Genomic DNA, 27,365 nt, shown 5'->3' with positions numbered 1-27,365 from the left:
ACCTAAAGTAACTGTTAAAGTGTAACATTTCTGTCTTGTGAGTAGCAGGCCAGGAAAGGAGGGATTTTTCCCAATTACAAACTAGCCTGAAAGGGGAACAGATAAACTCTTCAAATGTTGAAAAGATAGTGGTACTCTAGGGCATGTTTAGAGATTTATTAGATAAGAGGTGGAATACCCCTTTTCCCAAGAAGTTTCACTATGTAACTGGCCAAAAAACCCCATCAATATCGTGTCAAGGGCAAACCTGTATTCCAACTGAAGTGACCAATCCAAGCACACACTTCCCATCTCTCAAAGCACTGGATCCACAATTCAACAGCTGCATCAGGAAGAACATCAGTGCTTTGGTGGGGATTGAATCAAGTTCCAAACTCGAGTTTTCTAAAAATTTAGGATTATCTCCTCACTTCTGGAAGTACATTCAAAATGAGTGTGTACTGACCCAAGTTTTTGTACCTGTCCACCACACAAGGGAGATGAGGGTCAGCTGCAATCTGCAAGCTTTCCATCCCTGCCACCAAGCTAGGAGTTTGTGCTACAAGACGAGATGTCATACCATGTAATGAGAACACCTGGCCTGGGCAGAACCAGCTTTAGTTCATCTGCATCTGGAGTTTTTAATGTGCTCTGTGTGCTTGAGCAGATCTGGAAACAGATCAATACATTTGTACATAAAGCTAAGAGGCCAGAGTGAGACAGAACCAGTACAGTTCACTTCTGGCTCTTTGGTTTAAGCTCACTTGATATAAACATTTACTGGAGGATTCAGTAGACTTTGCATCTGGACTACTCAAGGGGTTATGTGAAGCTTTATCTGAAAGAAATTTGAGAGAGAGTGGTGTGCATATCACTAACCATCTCCCAGGGTCAAGAGAGAGACCAAGACCAGAGCTGGCAGCAAAACAGTTCTCATCTCTGTCATCAGGATGGCTGAGACCTGTTGCAATGGCAGCACAGAACATACACATGACTCCAGCAGCACTTTATCTGTTCCATGGATGCTTCAAGGCCACATTAGGACCTCTGACAACTATTGTATTTGTCAGCCAGCATCTTTCAAGAGCAGTAGATCAAAACTGAAACTGAATACAAGTGCCTTGTTTTGCTAAGCAGCTTAGAGTTCCGAGAGAAATCTCCTACTCATATGAGAAAGAAAAGTTTTCAGTAAATCTTCTAGATGGTTAAATCTTGCATCAGCCATGTACCAGCTTCATGTATTCTGGGATTCAGCACAACTTTCCTTCCATTACACAAATACCCAGCATTTTTAATTTACCCTTTTTTACTCTTTTTGAAGTTAAATGCTGTCTCCTGCCTGAATCTCCATTAGCCACCAAGCCTAATAACGACCATATAAATGTGGAAAAACTATTATTGTGCTTCTATGCCTGGCTGTTGTGCTCAAGCATGCAGGAAGGTGGAAGGTGGGATTGCAGTTTGCAGATTGCAGTTTGCTCCTTGGCTCTCTGTCCCTGCAGACCCACCAGACACCGCTGAAAGCTGCCAAGCCCAGCACATATGATGGTGCGCATCCAAGCACATCCAGTGCCTCAGTGTCATTTTAGCTGACTGATGCTTTGACTCTGGGCTATGTGAGGACTGTGGGCCCTTCCCTTGTATTCACTAGGAAAATAGCTGTGGTGGTTTAAATTGCTTCTCCCCCAGCTGCCAAGTGCCGTTTGGGAAAAGTGAAAAAGCCCAGTCCTCAGGAGATTGCAGTACAAGCCCACCCTTCTTTGCTGCAAGGGACCGTGGTGCCAACACACAGTCCTACAGCTGCCTCTTTGATGGCTGGGCAAGACAGAAGGACATGATTTGCCAGCAGTCAGCAACAGCCAAAAATATGCCTCCAGGCACACACAGCCAGGCTCTCTGAACCTCCCAGTGTGAACAGCACAGGCAACCCTTGTCCATGGCTCTCCCCCATGCTGTTACACTAATGGAGACTTGTCTTTGGGCAGGTCTCCTGAAAAACTGGAGACCAGTTTCCAAGTTTATTCAGGAGACCAAAGGATGAAGAAGGACTAAAATTGTGAGAAATTTCCCAAGTGCTAAAAACACATCGTGCTCCTTTTGTGGTGCCAAACTTGCAGCTGCACAGTACAAGTGGCAACAAAGCAGCCTGTGAAAGCCATTGGTCCAGGATCCAAAAATTTCCAAGGCACTATTGATTGCACTTCTTTTTTGTACTTGCTATTTGGGACCAAAGTCCATGTTTTTGGTCATCTGAAACTCACTGCATTTGCAAGTGGATACACCTTAGCTGTGGGCCTCAGCTGCAGAGCCCTCCTTTTACTGGCCCACAGCACACTGAATTTGTGTTTGATAAGAAGTTTTTAGCCTTTGAAGACCTGCTTCGTAAAGCCAGTGGAAGAGAACTCATTATGAAATTAATACTGAGCGCATCTGAGCATATCAAATCATAGCTGTGGTCATCTCACAAAGGTTTTCAAGACACAAGTCTTCACAGCAATACTTTGCAAATGCCATCTTTATGGGATCAGAGAGCATTTCTTATTTACCTCCCTGTGCTTTCATTTTGCTGGACACCTCCTCTGTGCCTTCCCATTTACTGACACGACCACCAACAGTGCAAAAGATCATCTCTTCCCCTTTCTATAAATCTCAGTACACCATTAATCACAGAATCATGGAATGGTCTGGGTTGGAAGGGTCCTGAAAACTTATCTTGTTCCAACACCCCCTGTCATGGACTGGGACATCTTCCACTAAACCAGGTTGCTCAGAGCCACATCCAGCCTGGCCTAGAGCACTGCCAGGTATAGGCATCCACAGCTTCTCTGGGCAACTTGTGCCAGTTCTGGATATTTTGTTTTTCTGCATGGCTGTAAGAAAGTAAAGAGAAAAGGAATGGAATTTTTTTTACTTTTGATTACTAGGTAGCAGGCTACATTTCCTAAAAAGTTCATATCGAAGCAAAAATTGGCAAGACTGGATTTCAGCTGCCTGTTTTAATCCCTGATTCTGTGAAGACTGGGAATGCTTAGAGTTTATGGCACCAGCTGTGGGTTTCACATGGCCCATCTCCAGTGTATGTTGGACCCAACTCCTCTGCACCAGATGAATTTGCTCTAGAGCTGTTATGCCCAAATACTGCCACAGTAGCTGACAATGAAGTAAGGACCAGACTGAATTGTAGCTGTTCCTTATAATATTTGTTTTGTAGAGAAGAACTGTAGTGTGCTGCTTAGGGTAAGTATCTCCACCTTGCTTTACACCTTTCCTTCTCTCCTCTGACACGTTGACAATTTACAAACATCCAAAGACTTTTTGACTGGTTTTCAATGTTTGAATTCTAAAACCATGTAACTCTTTTGTATACTCACCTGCAAGTGGGAATGGGTTGCGAATCTGGGGGTTTTTTTTGGCTTGTAAGTAAAAATTGAGATTCCAGAAGAACTTTGGTGGACTAAGGCAATCAATGGCTATATTTCCTGCCAGTATGGGAAAGAGTACAGGGATTTTTGTTGCTCACCCCTGATTCTCTCCATGAGCAGCATGGAAGGGTCCATCGTGCGCCTGCCAGAGATAGTCTCCCTGAAGAACAAATACAAAGCATACCTCTACTTGGATGAAGCTCACAGCATTGGTGCAGTGGGAGCAACGGGCCGAGGAGTTGTGGAATACTTCGGGATGAGTCCCAATGACGTTGATGTATTAATGGGAACGTTCACAAAGAGCTTTGGTGCAGCTGGAGGATACATAGCTGGCAAAAAGGTAGGAGGAAATCATAAACAATTTCACATCAAGAGCGTACAAACTGCTTTTGTATGATGTATGATATTTTTCAGTATCTTTTTGAACAGACTGCTTAATGCAAGCACTGTTCTAAAGTTAGCATCATTTTTGCTTGGATCCCAAACGTACATCAAACAGTCAGACTTTCTTATTTTTGTCTCATGTTCATATTATGTAATTTGCTTGAGTTGGATTATTCTGTGCCACTCTGATGATTGTTGTTTTTCTTGGAAATGTTTGGACATGTTGTGGTTGGCTAATATACTTCCCTACTTTAATTTGCATGCGGATTGCTCATTACTTTGTTTCACATTTGTAAACAGTATGTGAAGCAATATTGAGAGATTGAAACCACAGTTTCATCCACTGATAATAAAATTCCTAAAGAGTTGTGAATTGACATAGTTGCATTTTTTAGGAGAATGGAGAAAGAGGTTACTGGGGGGCTTTTGCAATAGTAAATTCTGTGTCCTCAGTTGCTCTGCATACATTAACAAAACAATCTCTTGCCAACAACAGATGTCAACAAAAAGTAGAGCTGAGCTTCCTTTAACTGGGGGTCTAGAAGAGAAAGCATAATCAGCACCATTGTGAAATGTCATTGGTTTTGTTGCTTGACAGAGAGATCAAATGGCTGCTGATTATTTTCTCTTTTCATACCCAGCTGAATGTGTTTTTTAAGCAGTCTGTTGAATGAGTGGGAAGCCTGTTTATTCAGCCCATATGGTTGTTGTCAGGATAACATTAATAAGGGTAGCCCTACAGTAGAATAAAAGGGCTATAAGAAAGTATAAACTGTGTATTTCTTACTGTCTTTTTTGGGTTTGCCCCTGGAGATCTTAAAACCAAGTGTCATAATAGATCGAGAATCAATTTTCTTTGTTTCCTTGGCTTCCTGAATTTGTATCTGTACATTTATTTCTTACCAAAAATAAGATGGGTAATGTAGCTAGAAAGTATAGAAAGATTAGACCTATGAAAAGCAAAGTCCCATGTAATTTATCCTCTAATCCTTGGGAGGTTTTTTTGAGTGAAAACAGGTCACTCTTTTCACGCCTATGTGTATCACTAAGTATTGCCTCAGGCTTCTCAGCCTTGGAAGGCTGGTCACCCATTCACCCACTTACGTTCCTTTCTGTAGGTACAAACTCACAGTGGTGCTGTTTATTCTGCATCAGCTGGAGCCCAGAAGCCTTCTTAGCTTTTAACCAAACCCTTAGGAATACAATTGCAATATGGCCATGTGCAACCTGTGTAAGGTTAGGTAAATCTTTATCCTCAGCACTGGAGTTACTCTCATACAGCATTTTGGTAGTGATTTGTGTTACTCTCACTGGATTTTCTTTTCTGATTTTATTTTTTTATCAAAGTCAATTTTCAAGTAGGCCTCATCCCTGTCTCACTAACACACACTCAACTTTTAGTGTGGTAACTGTTACTCTGATATTTTGCACTAGGAGATATTTATAACAATCATGATCTTAGTAAGATCAGAATTCCTACTGCATGCCTGAATTCAGGAGAGTTACTGGTGTTTTAGACATGCCTACAGTATATCAATGGTTTTTCTAAGAGGACAGATTGTGTTCTTAGGAAATGTTAAAGCAATTATACCAACTCTGACATGACTGTACCTGCCACACTGATTGAAAGTTTTGATTGAAAATTTATGTGCTTATTGACAAAGATAGATCTCAGTGAGGTTGCTTTTCCTGGGCTAAGTCGTGTGGCAGAGAACCTATCCTGATGTCATATAGCCTTTGTTTCATTACCAGAGGGGAACTGAGCAGCATTATTTTAAGTGCGGCTGTTCATTGGTCTTGAAATTATTTTGGCTCCTTTATAAGTCGTCTGAGCACAGAAGTAAATATTATTCTATTCCAGACTTTTGTTTCAGCTGTAATTGTCCCACTTATATGGTAAAGCATTTGGACCTGCCTGATGTTTCTTCAGGCCATGTATTAACAGTGGCAGTCAAGAATGCAATGCAGTAGCTGGTGAAATGTCCTCCTCCTTCTGCACATTCCCATTCCTGCAGTAGTTAAGAGGGAGGTCTGCTGTTTGGCCAGCTCAAAGCTCATTCATGCTCTGTTTTGCTTGTGTAAGGACCTTGTGGACTTTTTACGAACTCATTCTCATAGTGCTGTGTACGCCACATCCATGTGTCCCCCCGTAGCAGAGCAAATCATCAGGGCAATGAAATGTCTCATGGGACTGGACGGGACAACACAAGGTAAGCCCCCTTCCCTTCCCTTCCCTTCCCTTCCCTTCCCTTCCCTTCCCTTCCCTTCCCTTCCCTTCCCTTCCCTTCCCTTCCCTTCCCTTCCCTTCCCTTCCCTTCCCTTCCCTTCCCTTCCCTTCCCTTCCCTTCCCTTCCCTTCCCTTCCCTTCCCTTCCCTTCCCTTCCCTTCCCTTCCCTTCCCTTCCCTTCCCTTCCCTTCCCTTCCCTTCCCTTCCCAACATCATCCATCAGCCAAGTATTGCAATAGCAGTGGAAAAGAAATCCTTCTTACTGTAAAATTAATACTCAAACCTTCATATTCTAAGTACTGTGAACCCTGAGTTTTTTTCCATATTCATCCACATGCATCAGGGATGGAAATATTTTGCACTTCTGGTTGTGTAGTTGCCAGCCCATCCTGCTTTACAGCAACAAGTTGAAATACATATATTTCCCTTGGAGTACATTGTCTGACTTTGTAGTGGGTTTCATAAGGATGTGACTTCATTTATGGGGTAGGTGCTGTCAGTTTAGCTTCTTTGTAAGTGTAAACCTTCAAAATGGCAAGCAACTCAGGCATGGTGCAGCTTTTCAGAACAGGTATTGTATGTTAAATAATAGTATGAGAAGATGATTATAATAATTCCTACCTCACTCGGGCATCAATTATGGCGTCCTGAGCCTAGTTTTGCAATTTGTCCCAAAAGAATTGACTACTTGGTGTCTTCATGAAAAATTAGGTGTATTTCTATTCATCTCTTGAAGTTGCAGATGCAGCTACTGTCCAATCCTCTGTGTGACATCCTTTATCCTCTGTGTAATGTTTTATCATCTGTGCAATGTGTTTTCTATACAACAAGCAACAAAACAACTGTGACATACCTCTCTATTACTGTTTCAAAGCAATGCTGATATGTTTTCAGTATTCTAGAACTTAAATCCCAACATGGAGAAAAAGTGATTGAATTTGTGTAGTTTTCTTCCAGGAATGTGTGAAAGTCATGATATTCTTTAACGTGCAGCTGAAGATACAGATTCTGCACTGAATTGCAATCTTTTTTATACTGGTCCAGCAGTGCTGTTTTCTGTTACAGAATTAATTCTGTAGTAGTCCTCCCTGATAGATGTGACTGGGATAAGGTGGGAATGGAAGAGATACAGAGTAGATGAAAGCAGGTAAGATACTCTGTGCACTGTTCTGTTGCAGTGCCCTAGAGGGCTGCTTCGAGCCATGATAGATACAAGGCTATTAATGAGGCCAGAATTTACAAGACTCAGAGTACAGAAGGAAGGATGGAGAATCCAATCCCAATGCCTAATTCTGCTGAGTGCAAGGACAAAAAGCAGCAAAACTCCCGCGCAATGATAAAGCGATGCTTCGTTCATTTTCTCAGAGAAGCCGGAGCCTAAAAAACTGCTTCCAGCTTGAAATTCGGAAGGTCCTGGTTGCGTGTGCTGATGCCTACATGTGTTGGAGATAAGAGACGTCTCTGACATCTTTCTCGTAGCCTGGGGCCGCGGCAGCGGGCGCAGCTCCTGCCCCGGCGTTGCCGTGAGAGGGCGGTCTGACACTGAGCCTGCCCGGCACTCGCTGACTCAGGCGCTCGCAGATGCTCCGTGTAAAACACGAGACATGCAGAGCATTTCCCAGCCTTCAAAGCCTGTTAAAAATGCTCCTCAGCTAGCGTGATTCTGCATGCAGTTCAGTGCAGGATAACAGGAGAACTGGGTTCAAGATGGAGTATTTTAAGATGTGCATGTCTGTCTTAGGTCTAAGAGTTTGAAGCATTTTCTCTTCAAGAACCAGTGTTATTTAATGAGACAGTGTTAGGATTTCTGCACAAAATAAGAGCTTATTAAGTCTTCTGCAAATATATTATGAAGTAAATTAGTGGTTTTTTCATTTTTTTTTTAATTGTCTTGTAATATGAAATGCAAATGAGTAGAAAAACAAATGAATAAATCATATATCACAACTTAGACCATTGCACAAAGGCTAGCAAGCTGGCTGTGATGTGTAAAAATGTTTCTTGTCCTTCTGAGCCAGACTCATTATTTTAGGTTTTCTTTCATGTGGGCCTTCCCTCATTAGGCTGTCTTGTGGACTACAAAAAAACCCCACAAGACAAAACACGGGGAAAAAATGCTGTGCTGGACCACACTACATACAATGCATTGCTTTGGCATTGGAGAGAGGAAGGTAGTGGCTTAGAAAGGAGCAAGGAACAGTAAGAAGGGAGAAAGCACTGTCTCTCCTTAGATATTTTTCATTCCAAGGAAAATGACTTTGGCAGAGTTCTTTTGGTGCACTGTGATGGAAGGTGGTGAATCCTTGTGAGTTGTTCTTGTGAGAGCATGAGCTGTGGAGCTGAGACGTTTCAAGTAAAATGAACTTGCTGCAGGGCAGTGTTGGCCATGTGTTCTCTGGAAGCCTCTCTGATCCATAGAAGAAGTTTATTTCTGCAATTTATTTCAAATAACATTCTCTTCCCACCAGACAATTTGGGGAATCCTTTATAAGGAGAGGTCCACCAAGGGCTTATCTTCCAGAGGTTATTTCTCTAGGGAGTGAGCCTTGCAAAAATCTCTGGGAATGTGTTAATAAATAATGAAATTAGAGTTTGCTAAAAAGTTCCATGTGAATTAGAGGGTGCTTGTTGGAAAGAGGATGAAATACAGGGACAAAAAATGTGTTGATCCAGCATGTTCTTACTTCTGAACTTTGTGACTTCTTGGCAGATTAATAGACAACTAAGAGAAGGAAAACTGACTTGGTCATTTAAGTTGCCACTCAGAAAAATCCTTTTTTTTTAGTATTCTTTATTTTCCCAGAGATAAGAGATTATAATATCTTTAATTTCTTGCTGGTTATTCTCCGCTAATTTGTGAAGCAGCTGACTTAAAAAAGAGTAGCAAAGATGCAATTATGTAGTAGGTAATGCCAGAGCCATTATTTTCAATTAGTAAGAATATGGTTGATTGGAAAATGAATCAAGACGGGCATTTCCAGGATAGGATCTGTTTAGGGGATGCATGAATGCAGGACATGAATAGATGTTTATGGGCCCAGGGAGTACTGCTTCACCACAAGGAAGGAACAAGTTAGCACCTTCAGAGTAATTCTGTGAAACCTAAACTCTTCAGCTGGAAATTACCCACAGCCAGTGTCAGTTCCACACTGAAAGGTGTAAACATGTGGGTCCATCCCACATCAATATTTGTGATAGCTGTGGGACATCAATGTTGTGATAATGTCACTGGGAGGATATTACAGAGCCCACAGCCAGCTATTACAGTTTCATTTATTTTGCCATGTTTTCTGTGGTGACTCAAGAAAATGAAGGGTGAGAAATGCTAATTTAGGAGAAGATGGTAGCTCCCTCAAAAGCGATACACAGCATTGTTCCTGCCTAGGAAGGAGGAACAGGTTGAGGTCAATATTGCTATTATTTCTTGAGCAAGTTGCTCGAGAAGAACTTGAAACAAAATATCTGAAATGACTACAAAATATGCAAATGTGAAATCAAATTTTTAGTGGAGTAGAAGTCCTGTTTTTCTCCGTGCCATATTTTACAGAACTCTGAAAATCGATGTCTCGTAGAACAAAACACATTTGTTCTTAGTGCCATAACATCATAGACACTTTCATAGTTCCTATAATAGAGTTGTTCAAAGTGTATGAACTTCTGGCAGCTGTATTTCCTCTTGTAATGTCATAAGGCAGCAAGTTCTGCAGTTCAGCTCATGTAGTCTATTAAAAAAAATTATCCCTCTTAAGCCTTTGTGGCCTTTTCATCTCAAATGTGTCTCTGCTCATTTATTAGAAAATATGGGAAGCAGAAGTTCCCATGGCATTTACTCTTTATAATTCATAATATAGACATTCTTTATGTGTTTTCCTCATGGCTTTCTCATTACACCACTGGAGATACCTCAGGAAACTCAACAGCTGCCTTAGTGGTTTTATCCCATGATGACACTGGAGTTGACTCAGAGTGTTTGGACCCCGCACAAATTTGCAAGTACACTTACTTGCATGCAACACAGCCCCTCCAGCTGTGCCCTCAGACCTTTTCTTCCTCCCCACTTTCTGCATGAGAATGCTGAAAGCATATTTTTACACTTAAATTTGATAGGGATAAAATAGAACCACCAGGCAGACGGAGTTAAAACTGCTGGCAAGTCCAAAGCAATTTTTTTGATGACTAGTAATAGATTATACTGGTGTAAAAAGCAAGTTGCAGCATTTGTAAAGGAAACATTTTTTCTGTTTAATGCATGGCAAACAATAATTCACCAACAGAAGTGGGCATTTTTTATGTTTTTAGGGGATGCTGAAACATTTAAAGCTTGTCCTCTGGCATCTACAAGTAAAATATGTTTTGTTAAAAGATAATTCCTGAAGTTGTTTAGATTGTGTTTCTTTAAAATGTTCCTTTACTTTGCCATTTGTGCTGATTGGTTTGTCTTTTTGGAACTACTTGTTTTCATTTGTGTTTTAGCAAATTCTTGAGCTCTTGCATTTGAGCTCATTCAGACTGTGAGAAATGGCAGAATGCTGCTTTCTGTTTTGGTTTGGCATTAAAGAAATTGTTTTTAAAAGGTTCCTTTTAAAGATATTTTCATCAGCCTCAGATTTTTTGTATAACTGGACCAGCTCCTTCGAATCAGTTTCCATCTTCCTCTGCTATCTGTCCTCAACAGTCTTTTGAAAACATTAGTTGTGCACTGCCAGGATGCTCTGTAAATTCAGAAGCCTTAGTTCCACGTCACTATAGCCTGACATAAACCAACACTGGTGCAGGGAAGTGCAGTCTTGTCCTCAGTTTCTTCTCCCCCTGCCTATCCCCTTTCTCATGGCCCTTCTCCCTGTGCCAGTGTGAGCGTTCACGCAGCCATGCAATGAACTGAATCAGAGCACTGACGTAGCTGAAAAATAACCAGCCCTCCCACAAAATGGTTAGCCCACACCCAAACTGGTTCCCAGAGCTAATCTGCCACATGGCTCCACGAGTGCCCCTGTCAGGACTTGAGCAGCTGGAGCCAAGAGGAACAATACATTCCGCAGCAAAATAAATCTGTGCCCAACTGGACTGATCATTAAACTATTGCTGTAAGCTTTAAATCTGAAAGTGACTTAGTGATGGACCCCTTGGACCTGCTCAAAACAGTTTGCAGAATCAGTCATGCTAAATAAAGGCTTTTTCAAATTCTCATTTTGCTGCTTCATTCAGAGGGGATTGTTTCAAGCAGAATGCTTGAACCCTGGCTTAATTTAAAGTTAATATTCCCAGTAAGGATGTGGTTACATTTCAAGCCCTTAAGCACCTTTATTCCCTGTTTGCACAGCATTGGCTCCATGACTAGGGCTCCCAGTCATGATTACAGTGAAGATATTAGTGATGATAATGTGCTGCCACAATTATTGTTTGTCTAAGGTGAACATCACAGTGGATGATGAAACAGAGCTAAATTCTGATATCTTTTCTCAAAATGAGGGAGACATGCTGTTCTAGTACAGACACTGCCATGTGATCCACCTGCCACAGGACATCAGATGTATCCATAGAGGGTCAGTGCATCTGAACAAGCAGGGCCTTTGGACTAAGAGGGATTTGCAACATATCTGAGGATTTATCAAATTCTGCCTCATTTGCAGTCACTTTTTTCATATTCAAAGTTATTTCATACTCAAAGTTAAACCAGTGCTGTAATCCTCTAGTAGATCCTGCCCATGGATAGATGTTCCCTGTATCCTGACATAAGCATCAGCAGTGGGATGGAGACCTGTGCTGAGAGGAAATAACGCTTAGCCAAGGCTGTCTCTGCACTCTATATTTAAATAAAGATAAGGTGCTGGGTAGGCAGATCTGACTCATTTGAGAAATAAAGTACAAATGACCAAATCTTTTCAGTTTTTCTCCTTTCTGCTTCAATTGAAATTGCTATTTTTCTTCTCTTAATCTTCTCTGAAAAGTGTTTTACGGCAGTTCACAGTTAAAATAAGTCCTTAAGGGATTATTTAGCAACTGAATTAAGTTGAAATTACTAGATTTCTAGTTAGCATTAGATTGTAGAAGTAAATGTCTTCGTTTCTCTCCAGTTTGTAGCAAAGTTATTTTTATGAAGATTGTTTTATCCGAGAACATATTTCCTTTAGGTGCCCCGGTTTTATAGCATTCTATTTGTGATTTAATGCACATGGAGGTACATGTGTGTTACTCTTATAATGGAACCAGAGGAAAAAAAAGGAAATCTGTCCATCTGCAGTAGTTTAGTGGGAAAGAGCTATTGTTTTCCATTTTTTTTTCAGCCTATAGAAGATTGCTTTTTCCTAGCTAGTTGTTAGTAGAGGAGGCAGGGGGTTGAGTGCTCCGTCCAAGGAACACTGACACTGACAGTGTACAAGCTCAATTGTGTAACTAATTATCTAGAAAGGCCCTATGAAACAACAGCTGGAAAAGATTAAAGCAGGTGGATTTGTGTCTTGAGGAGTCCACCTCCTGCCAAAAACCAGCACGGTGTGGGGTTAGCTTTGCTGGCTTGGGTTCAGGAAAAATATCTCTCCTTCACCTCCTACACCTGAGATCTTGATATGAAAGGCTCCAGGTTGCTTATTCCTCTTTTCAATAGACTGAGTCACAACTTCCAAGGGTAGGAACAGACAGGAAGAGTTCAAGAGTGGAATGTTTGTGCAGGAATTGGATGCAGGCAGCTTCTCTGCTCGTGAGCATTTTACACAAGGCAAAGGCAGACATCTCTGGAAGAGGAAAATGAAGTTTTGTTTTAGAGAGCTGATAGTTTTACTGCCTCTTTTGCTGCCAGGATAAGGTCCTCAGCTGGCATGAACAGTAGAATTCTATTGAAGTGCATGGGGCTGTGCCAGGTAAAGGCAGCCTAAGGTCAGGTATCAGATATGTAATCAGAATGCCTTCCTGATGTCAGGTGCCCTGAAAATGTGTGACAAAGCTTCTGACAAGTCTGTTACTCCAAGTGGCTCTCTTAAAAAGTTGGTTGCTTCAAAGAAATTATGAGCTACTGCATTTTATTATTTATCTCTCTCTCTTGCCTTCTTTTGATATTTTTCTTTCAACAAAACCATATTAATTTTCAGCTATAAAACTTTCTAAAAGCCTGCATAAATTAATGAGCTAAATCCAGCAGTATGCAATGATCCATGTCACATAAAAATATAATCAGCATTTTTCCCAGAATTGCTGACACCTTAGAACTTTGCAGTAAACCAAATATTTTTAAAGTGGTGCAACCAAATGAAAACTCTAAATTTGCCAGCAGAAGGTGGATTGCTGATGCAGTAAATCTGCTTTTCTTGTACCATCCAGGCAATTAATCCTTTAATTCAGAAAAATCCCCATAAACCACCTGTGTGCGTTCCCAGCACTGTGAAGATAACTTGTGAAATTTGGGAATTGTTTATTGTTCACTTTTCTCTCCTTCTGTCCCTTCTTAATTTAACCAATAAGAAGATATAGAGCACTTAATAAAGTTGTTCTCAGCCTTAGCTGAATACTGTGGAGCATTAGTATGCTTAGTTTCAAATAGAGGAGTGTTGGTATTCCCTGTCCAGGCTGGTTTTTTTTCCAAACATATGCTGTGTTGTGGTTCACATATTTCATGGAATATAACTCTCTGGATATGCTGCATGCTGTGCTCTAAGCTCTTTGCATAGACTGTAAATCCTCAAGGATTTTGCAAAGTAAGAATTTTTTAACACATATTTACTGTCTAGGGACCTGATCCTCTAATTAGTCCCATACAGGTAAATTCTTACACTCACATAGATGCAGGCATATTCTTTTAGCTCAAGGGTCTGCTTGGCAGATTTTGACTCAATAAATATTAAAGAATGCAAGATCCCAGCCTCAGGAATCAAAGAAAATGCTTCCTAAATGTGGTGCTTTTAGTTAAACATCCCACAGTGAATTTGGATTAAGACCTGATTCTAAACTGAATTCATCATTCTTAATCTGCAGTGGGGGGACAAAATCAGACCAGTGAGACAAAAATAAACATTTTGCTCAGATCTGCCTCTTTATCTGATGTTAGAAGGTCCCATAAAAGAATGAAAAAGAGTGTTGAAATACAGCTACAAATTTTAATGGTTTTATTGCTCTTATTGGGACAGCATATAAGAAGTGTGCATATATGATGTGTGTCTGTGGTCTTTGACCACAAAACTTAACATGAGAAAGGAAAGTGTTGACATTTGGTAAAGAAATAGGTTCCTCCCAGCCACCCACCCACAAATACAGAGTGTGTAGCAATCATCTCCTAATGTGCTTTTTTTCCCTCCAGATATATGTGAGTGCTCTGATCTTTTATTTGGCTCTTTAATGCATCCCTGCAAATGAAATTAGTATTCTGGGATATTGCTAAAACATCCAAGTGGCTCTTTTGCATCAGCACTGGCTGGCTTGAAATGAGCTCCAGAGGGAGCCTTGAAAGGGGGGGATCTCACATCACAAACTGTTTGAGGATGTAGAATCAGGAAAGGAAGATTAGAAAAGGAAGAGGGGTTTGACTTTTGGGGGGTTGCCTGAACCTCCTCTTTCAGCTCTAAAGTTTCCTTAGCTGGAGTCTAAATTTCCAGCACCAAAAATAAGTGGAGACAAAACTGTTCAACTCTGGGTCCTGCGCATATGGTTTGATAAATAGCAAACAGCACAGCCTGGAATCCTGCGTGGCTCACACTGTGTTTTCAGCTCTGTGGTAAACACATGAATAGAAAGGAGAAGGCAGCAAGGCTTAAACTGCACTTGCCAAGAACATCTGCATTTATGAAAAGCTTTCCCTAATTGAAAATCTAGTAGTTTCAAATGCTCTCCAACTGAGAGTTTGGAAACTCGCTCAGGGGCTGCTAAGATAGCAAGAAACAGCAGTGGCTTTGAGCACTGAGTTCAGGTTACTCCCTCACCCTCCTCCTCATAGCTTGGACATTGAGGAGGTGCTAATAACATCTTTACAATTTCTAAAAAGGGAAAAATTATCTTTTTAGACTTCAACCACATTATTCTCTAGTTCTCTAACTCCCTGTCCTTACCATCATCTCCCCTTCCCTTCTCCTCCTCAACAATACTTCCTCCTGTTTCTTTGAGATCTAGTACACCAAAAATATTTTTGGAAATACCACAGACTATTGTTTTTATTAGTGACTGGAAAGCTTTGTAGTAGGATGCTTTTGTGTTTCATTTGTTTTCCTTGCTCTGGCACAGCTGTTTTTGCTTTAGCAGCATTAGAGAGATAGTTAAACTATTTGTGGCCTTTTCTAACCCAGCAGATCTCTTCAACTGAGTGCTTTAAACTGAATGGCTGTGACTGTAAGTAACAGGTTGTCTGCGTGGGCAGTTTTGTGCATAAAGTTACAAATGCACTGTTTTTATGAGATCTCTTAATTTGTTCAAGCAAAACACCAAACACTGTGAAGCAAGTCCCAGTTTCCCTATAAATTTCCCAGCCAGAACGCTGGCAGAACCTTGACTCTGGAGGATACAGAACAAATGAAGTAATAGATCTTGTTCAACCCTACACATGTTCAGAAATATTAATGTAGAAGATGTTCGTGTAAGTGTGCTGTTCCCCACTTCAGCCAAGAGGGAAAAGGAAGAAAAGCCAGAGCAGATGTTGGGGACAGAATGTGGTCTGAGGACAAATCTACCAAAGGTAGCATGTAGCTGCTAGAAGTGCCTTACTGGCCACTGTGATTACTCAGAGCAAGATGGGGAATTAGGAAGCTGGCTTCCAGTCAGAGAATGGTGACAGCAGAAAGTGGTAAATGAAGAATGAAGCCAACAAAATGTAAAGTAAAATGAAAACATAAATGGAGACTGAAAACATAATATCTGTGCAAAGGCAAAGGGAAAAGAGGAAATGAGTTGCACTGTAGGTTTCAGTGTTCATGTCTGGTGACATAATGTAAGTGATATTGAAAGTATGGGCTGATGAACAGCAGGAAAATGAAAGTTAAGAGTGTAACTGTGTCCTGCTAACTCCCAGTCTTACCACACATTCTCACCACCTCTGCTGGGCAGACACAAGCTACTGAACAGTGGTTAGGTTTGGAGACTCCATCTGCTTAAGGGTGGCTTGGCAGTTTTGTTCCTGGCGAGGTCAGGCAGATGCAGACCGGGCTCGACTTGGCTGTGTGAACTTGATCTGGCACTGGACAGGCATGTGGGCATGGAGGAGGTGGCACCACGCCTGTCAGCACCTCACAGCAGTGCAAAAGCAGCACATAGATCAGCGCACTGCTTAGGGATAATGCAGGTGGAATGGTGGAAGGACATATCTCCTACTACGTGACTCTTTATGCAGTGGGTTGGGAAGCAATTGCACTTGTCAGAAACAACCTCCTTTGTGGCAATGCAAAAGAAATGGCTGAAATGTCCTTTCAAGCACATTTTTCTCTGCTGTTTTTTGTCTTTTTCCTTTATTAAAAATAATTGTTTTCTCTCCTGTCAGTTTTGCTGGGGTCCCATCTGTGGATCCATGGCCAAATGAGGGATGATGCAGAGATAATAGTCAGTTATGCTGAGAAAGAAAATATTTGATTTCCAGGTCCTGTCTGCACTACTTCTCTGTAGGTGTGTGTCATCTAGCAGGCTTCATTTAGCACAACAAAGTCCAGGGAATTGTCCTGATGTCTACCCCCAGACAGGGACTGTTTCTGTCCATGGGAAGGCACCTCACAAGTACAGGAGTATCAGCCATCCATCCTACAATGCCATAATAATCAATGCAGCTGCATTTAGCTCATTCCATGTTTTTCTTCTCAATCAAATAGCAACATTCACATTTCAGCCAAACTGTTATCCCCTAGCCCTGATTCTTACCTGTGACTGGACTCCAGTTATGATCTTTGCACTGACTTTTCTCCTGACTGGCTCATTTCAGGGCTCCAAAGAGTGCGTCAGCTGGAGAAAAACACAAGGTACTTCAGACGAAAACTGCATGAAATGGGCTTCATCATTTATGGCAATGATGATTCTCCTGTTGTTCCCTTGCTCCTTTATATGCCTGGTAAGATAGGGTAAGTACTGAAAAAACCTTGCTGGCAAAACAAGCACTATTGAAGTTTGTGGGTTATTTGGTACACACTGCAGAAGATGATGTTCTCTGTGGTAGGTTCTTCCCAGGGGAAACATACACTGTAGTTTGAATCTGTCATTTAGTTCTGTTTTCCTTTTGCCCCTAGGTTTAATTTTGAGTTGTTCCAGACGTCAGAATTTTAAAATTTTTCTCTTTTCCCTTTTTAACATGGTCTGGAATAATACTTTTGATAACATTTTGAATTTGAATTTTTTTGATTTTGAATTTGTAATTATTAAAGGAGATGCATTGCCTTTGATGTATGAACTGGTTCAGAAGGATGCTTTTTTTTCCCCATCTGATCTTTGACTGGTTTTTACATGTTTTATCATTCAGTTCATCTCAAGCACCACTTGTGCACTGACTTGGACACAGAGACCAGAAGACAGAAGCAGCATAATGGAAGTGTTGAGCTGTAGAAAGTATTTGTAGGTAGCTTAGGGTGTCTGTGGGTTTTAGGTCTCCTACATGCTACACAAGCCTTCGTAACTAGCAGATCAATTGTGAGATCAAATAAACCATCACACAGATTTCAGGTTTATTCCTATTGGTGTTCAGGAACCAAGAATCTGTACCTTCCACAAGTCCAGCCTCTTCCACCCTTATGGACTATGAATGCCCACATGGTTTGATTTGTATTCAGAGATTTTCATTGGCATAATGAATTGTGTCTACCTGCAGAGCCCTCTGTGCCATCACATTGCTAGTATTTGACACCCACTTGACTTCATGAGCTGCTAAGCAGCAAAGAATCTCAGTCGTGCTGGTAAAATTCTGCATAAATTAATGAGCTAAATTAATATATTTAATTAATATATTCAATCAATTGAAAGCAGGATTTAACCTATTGTTGCGTTATATGTGAATGTTTTCTGTCTCTGTTCAGTTTATTGGGGAAAATTTATTTTTTATTTTTCTCCTTCTGCTTTTTCTCTCCTCAGGGCTTTTGCAAGACGCATGTTAGAAAAGAACATCGGGGTGGTCGTGGTTGGGTTTCCAGCTACTCCTATCACAGAGTCCAGGGCTCGCTTTTGCGTGTCAGCTGCACATACACGGGAGATGCTGGACACGGTGAGTGCAGCACATGTCCTGCCCAAATCAACCTCAGGTGCCAAGGAGAGCGGGAGAAGCTCTGCCTCTGTTACTTTGAATCTCAATAATTCATTTTTACATTTGTTTTTGTGGCCTTGGCACTTGATCTTTAAAGGCATTTGAGCCTTATACATTTTATTTTCTGAAATGAGTTATGAGTCAGTTAACATCTTATGTTCTTCTATTTCTAATAGTGACCAAATCTGTCATCACTAATAAAAACCTACATGAAAAGCACAGCAAGACAAAAGTTAAATCCTATGTCAAAACTATCAGAGTAGGAAACCTGAAAGTATATGGAAATAATTGAAAATCAAGTTTTCCATACCCATAGTTCCACTCCATATTTCCATGTGTTTCTTGAACTGCAGAAGTATATGGGACAGCCTTGGGGGTACAGGTGGAAATTGCAAACAGTTTTGGAGCTGTTTGAACCTAATCAAGTTTAATTGGTGCTGTCTGGAAAGTCTCAGTTCTGTATCTTTCTCTGATATCAGAAATACCATTAAGAGTGTGTTGAGACTTCCATCACAAACCTCTGTTCCAACATGGAAATATGTTTAAAATAAACTCTTTGAAATTTTTCATTTCCTTTTTTTGCCGAAGGTGTTTTTGGCCTGGCTTGAGATACTTTCATTCTCAGAATAAGCCAACTTACAGGCATGAAGCAAAGAGGCTTAACAATAAATTTCAGGCTTTGCTTTTCCTCTCTTTGCACGAATGTTGATGGTCAAAGCCAAAAATCCTTGAACATGGAAAGGCATTTGGGTTAAATGAGCCTGTGGTTCACGCAGACAAGCACTGGGGCCTTCAGAGAGCTCCTGAATCTCCTTTTGCATCCTGAGATACACGTGGATGTGTGGAGCTGTTGAACAGCTCCCATACCAGTGTAGGTAGCTTTAAAACAACATCAAAAACCTGCTTTGCATGTGTGCAGTGTAAAATTCCTGCTGCTTTTAAAGGTTCAGTAGTTATTAACAAGGCACCATTTTGTAGAACAGAGCATAGCTATGTTCTTGTGTTGGTCCTTACCAGCTTTTGCTGTTTGACTGTAAGGATTTTGGCTTATGTAACAGGCAATGAAGTTGATCTGAAGATTTATCTCTTAACGTTGCTGCTTTGATTTTTTCCTTTCTCCCCACCCCGAAGTGTCAAGCCCACCTCATTTTTGGGCCATCATGGTGCATTCACTTCCTGCTACCTGCACCTTGCTGCTTCCAGGGAAGGTCTGTCACTCCCCAGCCATCACTGAACGTGCTGTGCTTTTGCCACAGTACTTGTGGCACTCTTTCAGCATGGGGGAATGGAAATGCTCTGAGTTTAATTACTTGCAGAAAGAAAGCTTTTAGGACAAAACACGTTGTGGCTGTGCCTAAATCCAGGTAACAAGCACAATGAAAACATTTCCCTTTTGTACATCAGCCTGCAACTAAAGAGAAAAGATCCATGCAAGGGCAAGCTCCTAAGAATAACTTCCTTAATGACCTGGAAGCTATCTTTCTGCATAAACCATTACTAAATTACTTCTTTTTGTTCTAAATTACTTTTTGTTTATGAGCTTGTTTTAGTGGCTTAACAGAAACAGGCTTAAAATCAAAGTTGCAGTTTCCTTCTTTGATGCCAAAAAGTTGGCTGCTCTTGAATGGGGGTCAGATGCTGCAAAACACTGAGCTGCTTCCCTATGGTACAGAGTTCCTCAGCTAATTTTTGTATCCACTGAGAGCTGGGGACACAGTTCAGCAAATTGCATTACACTATTAATGAAGAAAAAATTGTTCCTGCCATATAGAAAATAATGGCATTCACTAAAATGATCTTAAACTATTTAGACTATTTATGCTGTCTCTGCTCAGCACTTTGAACGGAGTACTACCTAAGAAAATGCATTGGCAACCCCAATCTTTGGGAGCTACAGAGGAATACTGAAGTATAGCCTCACACATTTCTGTTACACATGCAAAGATAACTTTTTATTTTGGTTGTTACCTCTCTGTGCTTTTGGAAAAAGTAATTTTTTTAATCTGTGCTCAATTAATGTACTTACTAATAACCCATAACCTACTGAAGGAGTAAATTCCTTTCTCATAGATGCTGTTGTACATCTACAACTGCACTGATGTTCACTGTTGTAGACTGAATGCAAAATTTGCCTATTTGTTCTTTAAACTTTAGTAGATTTTTTAAAATAATCTTCTTGTTCTGCAGTAAAGTAAAAGTTAGCAGAAGTTCATTTCTTTTCCAATAGAATTGACAAAGTCTCATGGTCTTACAGGTTTTGAATGCTCTGGATGAATTGGGTGATTTTCTACATCTGAAATATTCCCGGTATTCCAAGTCAGCTCATCCTGAACTGTATGAAGAATCTAGGCTTGAACTTGAAGATTAAGTTTTCCACCCATGAAAAGAACATTATGATGCTATGAAAGGGCGGAAAACCTGAAAATGAAACAATACAAATGCATTTCTTCCCTTCTAAGGACAATTTTTATTTCTCAGTTAATTGAAAGGAGGGGAAGCTCAGGTGTTGCATCACGTTGTATCAAACTTCTGTATTCAAGAGACTGAAATATTGATACAGATTTGCCTCCCCAGGAGATCTGTCCTTCTTAAGGTATTTTTGATGCAGAATGAATGCATCCATTGATCCAGTTGGTAACGTACAGCTTTTGATATGGCCCTTTTTTATGAAGAGGCTTCAGATAGTCTTAATTGTGACTGAAATAATAAAGTTTAAAAAGTTAATAGATTCCAGTGTAATATAGCTGAGCTTCATCAGTGAGACTGATCTGTTAAAGAGCATTAATCAAGACGCTGGTGTGGACTGCTACAAAGGAATGAGCAGAAAGTGATTTCTTTAACTAAGTTGCACTATCATGCATTTCTCCAAGGACAGAAGGTGTTAGAAAAAGGCTAATGCTGAGAACAAGAAAAGTATCCTGATGAGATCATGTATTTCTGACAGCAGGTTATGGGAAAGGGAAAATTCCTCCTCTCCACAGACCTTTTCTCGGCACCTAAATGCACTCTAAACTTTGAATTGTATAAAAATTTGGGCTTAAACATAAACAGAAATGCTTTTCTGCCAACTCATTTGACCCACAACCTATCACATCTTATCACTACCTAAGTTCTTCAGCAGGCTTGCTCCCTTTTTGTGGGGCAGTAGTAAATAATTTTAATAAACATTTAACTTTCCCATAAAAACCTTGATCAAAACAGTCAGATACTTGCAGTTCACAAACTGCAGATGACATTTATGGGCTCATTCCTAAGTTTCTTGAACTACTTATGGGCCTCATAAATTGACTAACAAGTACATAATGCTGAAGCTGTTAGTTATGTGAAGTTCAAGATACCACAAGCAGTTCTGCCACCTGCTAAACAGAAAACTCCACCATTTCTATACATGCTACAGTCATCCATGAAATAACATTTCTTGAAATATTTTTGTCTGGTTTATGCATGTCAAGGGTTGTTCTGTTCAGGTTTTTTTGGTTTTGTTTTTTGTTGGGGTTTTTTTTTGAGTCATTTGTTTTTCAAATAATTATTGTATCTTCTCAAGAGGAAGATGCCCTTGTCCACTGCCCAAGTGACAAATGCTCAAGGCTACCTGAAGGAATTGTTCCAGCCAGCAGTTTTCCTGCAATGCCAGCAGCCACAAGCATCAGGTCTGTGTGGGCTGGTGCTGGAAGGAGATTGGAGGCTTTTGCCTTTTTTTTTTTTCCCCAGCGTTGAAAAGCAGTTCTGCAGCTTTAAGAATGAGCTCCAAACAATTCCACGCTATCAAATGTCATTGTAAACACATCAGATGAGAGATGTTTAGCTTTCTGTTGCACAGATGTACCACACTTTCATGTTCTCTTGAAAGCTGTGGTGTAAACTTAACCCACAGCTGCAATATTAGATTTAAGAACAGAACAATTAAATTGTGGAGTACCAATTACACTATATTACTCCCTGCTTGTTAAAGCAGCTTTCAGGATATAACAAGGCTGACTGATTATGAGGGCCCATTTTTTTGTTGGATTTTTGTTGTTGTTGTTGTGCAAGTTAATAAAAATCCAGTGGTGCTATAACTTTAAGAATTGATTACAACACATTCCGTAATCCCAAATGTCGGCTTTAGGAAATGTTTATCAAGGGCTGGGGGAGGACTAAGTGTCATGTGATTCTTCACTGTGGTAGATGGACTGGAAAAGCATTGCAGAGGTTCAGGGGCGTTGTGTTTGTGGATAAGAGCAAACTCACTGTATAAATATTTGAATACTCAAGCACAGGACAAGGAGAAATTAGGAAACTTCATCTTTAAGTACTCTGGCAGTTTGTAGTGCATAGCTTTGTTACAGGGTGAGTGCACTTACTATGAAAGGAGATGGGTTGAGAAATTTCTGCAACCTGTTCCTTGAGGAAAAGTACTGGATTTGATATATTCCTTTTTGATCTCTATTGCTGAACTTCTGCGGCCAGATCCTCAGTTGACTTCTGACCTTCCATTTTGGGGTATACAGCCACAGTTTATATTTCAGCAAACATTATTACATGTACTGTTGCAGGCAACACACTATTTCCCTCAAAGAGAGGCCTGAGATTGATTAAAGTACAGAGTGATCACTTTCTGTACCCCAATAGGGGAATGTTTTCAGTCTAAAGCCGAATTCTTCCTGCCCTGAGAACATTACTCTCACTCATATTAAGGAGACAGGACAGCTATTTTTTAGAGACTGTCAGTTGATTTATTATGTGCTCTCTTCTGATTTCTTCCATCCCTTACACACTGGAGGAAGTACAGACTGACTACCCCTGGGCTTGGGGAACAGTTAGGGAGAAATCTCTGCTCCACTGGTACAATAATAAAACTCCCAGGAACTTCAGTCTTCTAGATTTTCCCCATGAGGTTTATAATCTGGCATTTGCTTTTCTAACAGTGTGGAGTTTTTCCTGGCTTGCTTCAATTTTTGTAGATTTAGAGTTGGTCAGCATTTGAAGACTCTATTTTAGCAGGGGTCTGAAAAAATCTGATGGAGTACCCATTAGGGAATTTGCACCTCTAGCACAGGATCATGTATTTCCTAGAATGTGCTCCCTCTTCAGGCACGTGTGTTCTTGGAAAATATAGCTCTCTCTAATTGCTTCAGAAGGATTTGAAGAGCTGCCTTCCATAAATTCAAAAAAATGCTAAAGTTGTCATATTTTAATCCAGTGGATTAAGTATAACTACACCAACTTTTTGTGGGCAAGCTGCATCCTGTTATCCTATGTAAAGTCTTGATTGACCTTTATGATATGGGAAAATATCGTATATCTAGAGTTTCTGTTTGACAGAGAAACTGAATTGTTTGCCCTTTCCTGCACTTTTACCCTTCCTCATCTTTTAGAAAGTCTTCATCTCCTGAGCTTATCAAACTTGTCAAGGTGGTTCCCCCCTCCACTTCTGTCTTTTTCTATTGTTCTCTCTGTTCTGCTGTTCTCTGTTGGGGGAAACACACATGCAGCTGCAGTGGACCTGAGTGCAACAGTTGGCTTTCTGGGCAAAGCCTCACTGCCTGCTTTTCCTGGTATTCTCATCAGCTCTTGCAAACTTAATCCTTCCTTTTCAAGTAAAAAAGTTTTGTTTTTTTTTCCTTGATAAATTCAACATGATGTTGATAAATTCCTATGAAGAACCAAATCTGAACTACCCAAGGTGTTGAACCAAGAATGGGCTTGTTGTGTCATTTATGCAAGTGTAGATCAGGTTAAGTCTTGCTTTGAAGTCAATACTGTTGGTTTAAAACTAGTACAATTAATTACTAGTGCAATTTACAACTAGTACTATTTAAAAATAGTACAACTGTGAGAGGAACCTGTCAGTGTGAGGTGAGCTGCCTGCATTTGTTTCAGAGGGGTTTGAACACTGGTGTCTCTGGACTGTTTCACAGCTGCTGCTCTTCACAGGGGACCAAGATATGAAGTGGATCTATTTAAGGTAGGATTTCAGCTGGGTTTTATTTTTTTTTTTTTTTAGCAAAATGTTTGGTTGAAGGTGTGTTGCATATTTCCCTGTTCTGCTGTGACAGGGAACAAAGTAGTGGTGTAAGAAAAACAGTCTGTACTAAAGGTGTTTATGTGCTTTCTAGCCTACTTCAAAATCCAATAGATATTCTCTAATACATGATCTGCTTTTTATTTGTTCATGAGGTTTAACTGCTCTTCAATTTAAAACATAGATCAGGACCAAATTTTAAAGAAACCACACCACCAGCTGAGAAAGGGCAGATTTCATGCCATGATTGGAAGCTGAACATTAGATGCCTTCAAAAACAGCATCAAGGTGTTTCCTTCATTTACTCACACATCCAGGGTGGTTTGTGCTCCCTGCAGATCAGTCACAAGATAATGAGGACTCACTTTATCCATTTCAGAGGTAGAGCTTCAGGCTTGTCAAGCTGGTCCCAAAACCACACAAAATCATAGTTCAGCACCATTGGAACAGGAGTCCAGGGTCTGAGTTAGGCTGGTTGCTCAGCACTTAGTAGAGGGGAGTGTATTATTATGATATTGTATTGAATGTAAATTATACATTTCCACATATGTAGCATGTCACTAACAAGTGGCATAAAGAACCAAAGATAAATGCACTTATATCACATGTTTACCAAATGGAAAGCCTAAGTGTAGTGCCATTACAGGATCTGGAGAGATGTGGTAGACCTGGAGACTTGGACTGGGTCCAGTTGTGTACAGGGAGCAAGTGCAGGTTCTGATAACAAACTACATGCTTCTTCTCCTCCCACTTCGCTCTTGGAACCAGTCTTAAAGGTGCAAAACTTATTGTCCAGCATAAACAGAACAGACAATTGGGGATACAAGCATCATAAAGTCATCCCAGGACATCTGTGCAGAAACTGTTCCGTGCATTGCTGGGGATTCTACTTTCATGTGGGAGCTGCTTTTCCAGGGACCCTTACGCCAAGGACACAGCTACTCTCAGAGTGGCCAGAAGAGGCATGATATTTTTTATTGTTCCAGGACCATCTATTTATTTTTGGCATTTCCTGATGTGCTGAAAATCCTGATACAAACTCTCTGATTCCCACTGCTTACTTCAATGCCCATATTTTAAAATCTGCTCAATGAACCACTGTAACCTAAGAATTAGAGCTCTAAACTCATACAAGAGACCCAGTTCTGGTCTGCCTCTGTTCTGCTAAGCAATTGCAGATGAGAAACATTAGTGTTCCTTGCCTCGTTTCTATCCCTCTATAGGACTCTGATAGCAATCCTAATTTGTTTGTAAAACAAGAAGTTGAACTGATGAGAAGAGCTACAAGAGTGAAATGTTGCTATTATCTGAGTGATTTTTTAATTTCTGTATCTTAGAATGTCTCCATTAATCCTGTAAAAGTCACAAGTACTCTGTTTACGAGACCTAGAGTATGAAACAGTACAATGATGAAGACTAATTATAAATCATAGGAAAAAAAATTCTGGTAAACAGATTCCTTTAGCATTTCCATTCTGTGCAGGCTTTGTCAGTGTCTTATGACAATGATGCCAGTTGGATTAGAAAGCTTTTTAAAATGTGAATCTATCTTTTCAAAGATTTGTAGCCAAGCCTTTCCAGTTTGTTAAAATGTAATTAGTGTCTGCTTGTTAATATAATGTTCATTGATTTTTAAAGTACACAGACTTCAAAGCTAGAAACAAATAAATAAAAAGAGGGATAATTCAAACCAGAGTGGAACAGCTCGGACAGTTTTACTCTTTTTTTGCCAGGATCCTGAAGCTGTTGTGTTCAAACAATGCCACAGTTTCAGTGGAAATGTGAAGATTAAATCCAAACCCTGCATGTCAGCTTTTTTTTTGTAAATGACTATCCAGGATTTTAATAAAATGTCCAACCACAACAGATTATGTTGCAGGGATTTTTATTGTCTAACAGCTTGTGATAGTCTTCTGCTTCTGTAACATTTATTATGAACCAGTGCACCTAGCAAGAATCCATGGAATTTTTGTACCTAATTCAGTTATGCTCTTCTGAAGAATAATTTGAAAGGGACAAAAGAGAAAAGGGTTCACAGGATGATGGATGGCTGCAGAATCTCCCAGTTTCACATCAAGGCACAAGATGGAAGGTATATAAATATAGAACATAAATTGACCACACTCATGGACAAAATGATGTCAGTGCAAAAAAGACAAGTGGACACAACTTGAAATTCAGAGAGAAACTCAAAGCTGTGATTGAGGAACACCCTGAGGAGAGAGCAGAAGCAACACTAGCACTCAACTCTTCAATAAGAAGGTGGCCTTGAGAGCAAAAAGATGGAAAGGGATATCCATGGGACAACTCTAGCCAAGGGCAGGAGAAGGATGAAATCAGCTACTGTGGGAGAGATGAAGCTGAGCAACAAATTTATTCAGCTAGAGGAGGAAGATAATTGAGAGGCAAAGAAGAAAGAAAGGGAAACTACCCCCCAAAGACCAAATGACAGGACAGTGGAGACAGCCAGGACTGAGACTCCACAGCAGAGAATGAAGGGAGAAATAAAAGACAGACATTTTCACACAAGAGGGAAAAAAGATCCCACCACGCCAGTGGTGTCCATGGACAGGGGTGTCCATGGCAGCAGACAGGTTCCTTGGTGGTTTGGAACATGGGAGGAACAATGTGGAGCCAAAAAGCAGAGAGATGCCTTGTTCTTCCGTGAGTAGGAATGTTAGATGTCAACCAAGGGCAAAGAAAATAAGGAAAACTGGTGGAACTAAGGATTGTCTTCTATTCAGGACAAGTGATACTGTGGAAACAGGTGAAGAACAGCCCCAACAGAGAGAGGACAGTGCTTTAAATTACAGATGCTGGGATTTTCTTCCACAAAACTCTTCCAGTCCCAATGGAAAATGATAAGCTAATAAAAAAGTTGTATTTCCTCAGAACTAGCCCTGTGAAGGAAGCTGCTGAGAGGTAAGCAGCTGCAGCAGATTCCTCTGAGGGCAGGCTCCATTTGGCTACTCGTGATACTTGCCTTCCAGGACTGAAAATTGCAGTGAGCAAAGCCAGCTTTCAAGTGTAAAACAGTGAGAAATGGGCACAAGAGCCCTGTCTGATTTTCATGCTGGCTTTTAACAGATGGGTAAAGGAATATCCTGGTGGTGAATAGAGCAAGGGACAAGGGACCTCAAAAGAAAAAAGGAATGCTGGCAA

The 27,365-nt window shown here is 40.5% G+C and overlaps 1 protein-coding gene across 2 annotated transcripts in view; it reads left to right on the top strand.

The window, feature by feature from the left end:
* The window catches only part of SPTLC3 (serine palmitoyltransferase long chain base subunit 3), an 82,382-nt gene extending 60,197 nt beyond the window's left edge, over window positions 1-22,185 (top strand). For both annotated transcript variants that reach the window (XM_059468333.1, XM_059468334.1), the window contains exons 8-12: window positions 3,522-3,741; window positions 5,869-5,995; window positions 16,895-17,030; window positions 18,031-18,160; window positions 20,454-22,185. In XM_059468333.1, coding sequence (XP_059324316.1) covers window positions 3,522-3,741; window positions 5,869-5,995; window positions 16,895-17,030; window positions 18,031-18,160; window positions 20,454-20,567 — 727 coding nt within the window. In that variant the 3' untranslated portion in view covers window positions 20,568-22,185. The remainder of the gene's footprint in view (window positions 1-3,521; window positions 3,742-5,868; window positions 5,996-16,894; window positions 17,031-18,030; window positions 18,161-20,453) is intronic.
* The last annotated feature ends 5,180 nt before the right edge of the window (window positions 22,186-27,365 follow it).

This window comes from Ammospiza nelsoni, chromosome 3 (assembly GCF_027579445.1).
Source record: "Ammospiza nelsoni isolate bAmmNel1 chromosome 3, bAmmNel1.pri, whole genome shotgun sequence".
Classification (NCBI taxonomy): domain Eukaryota; kingdom Metazoa; phylum Chordata; class Aves; order Passeriformes; family Passerellidae; genus Ammospiza; species Ammospiza nelsoni.
Note: the sequence above shows the minus strand (reverse complement) of the source record. Positions and strands in the feature narration are given on the sequence as shown.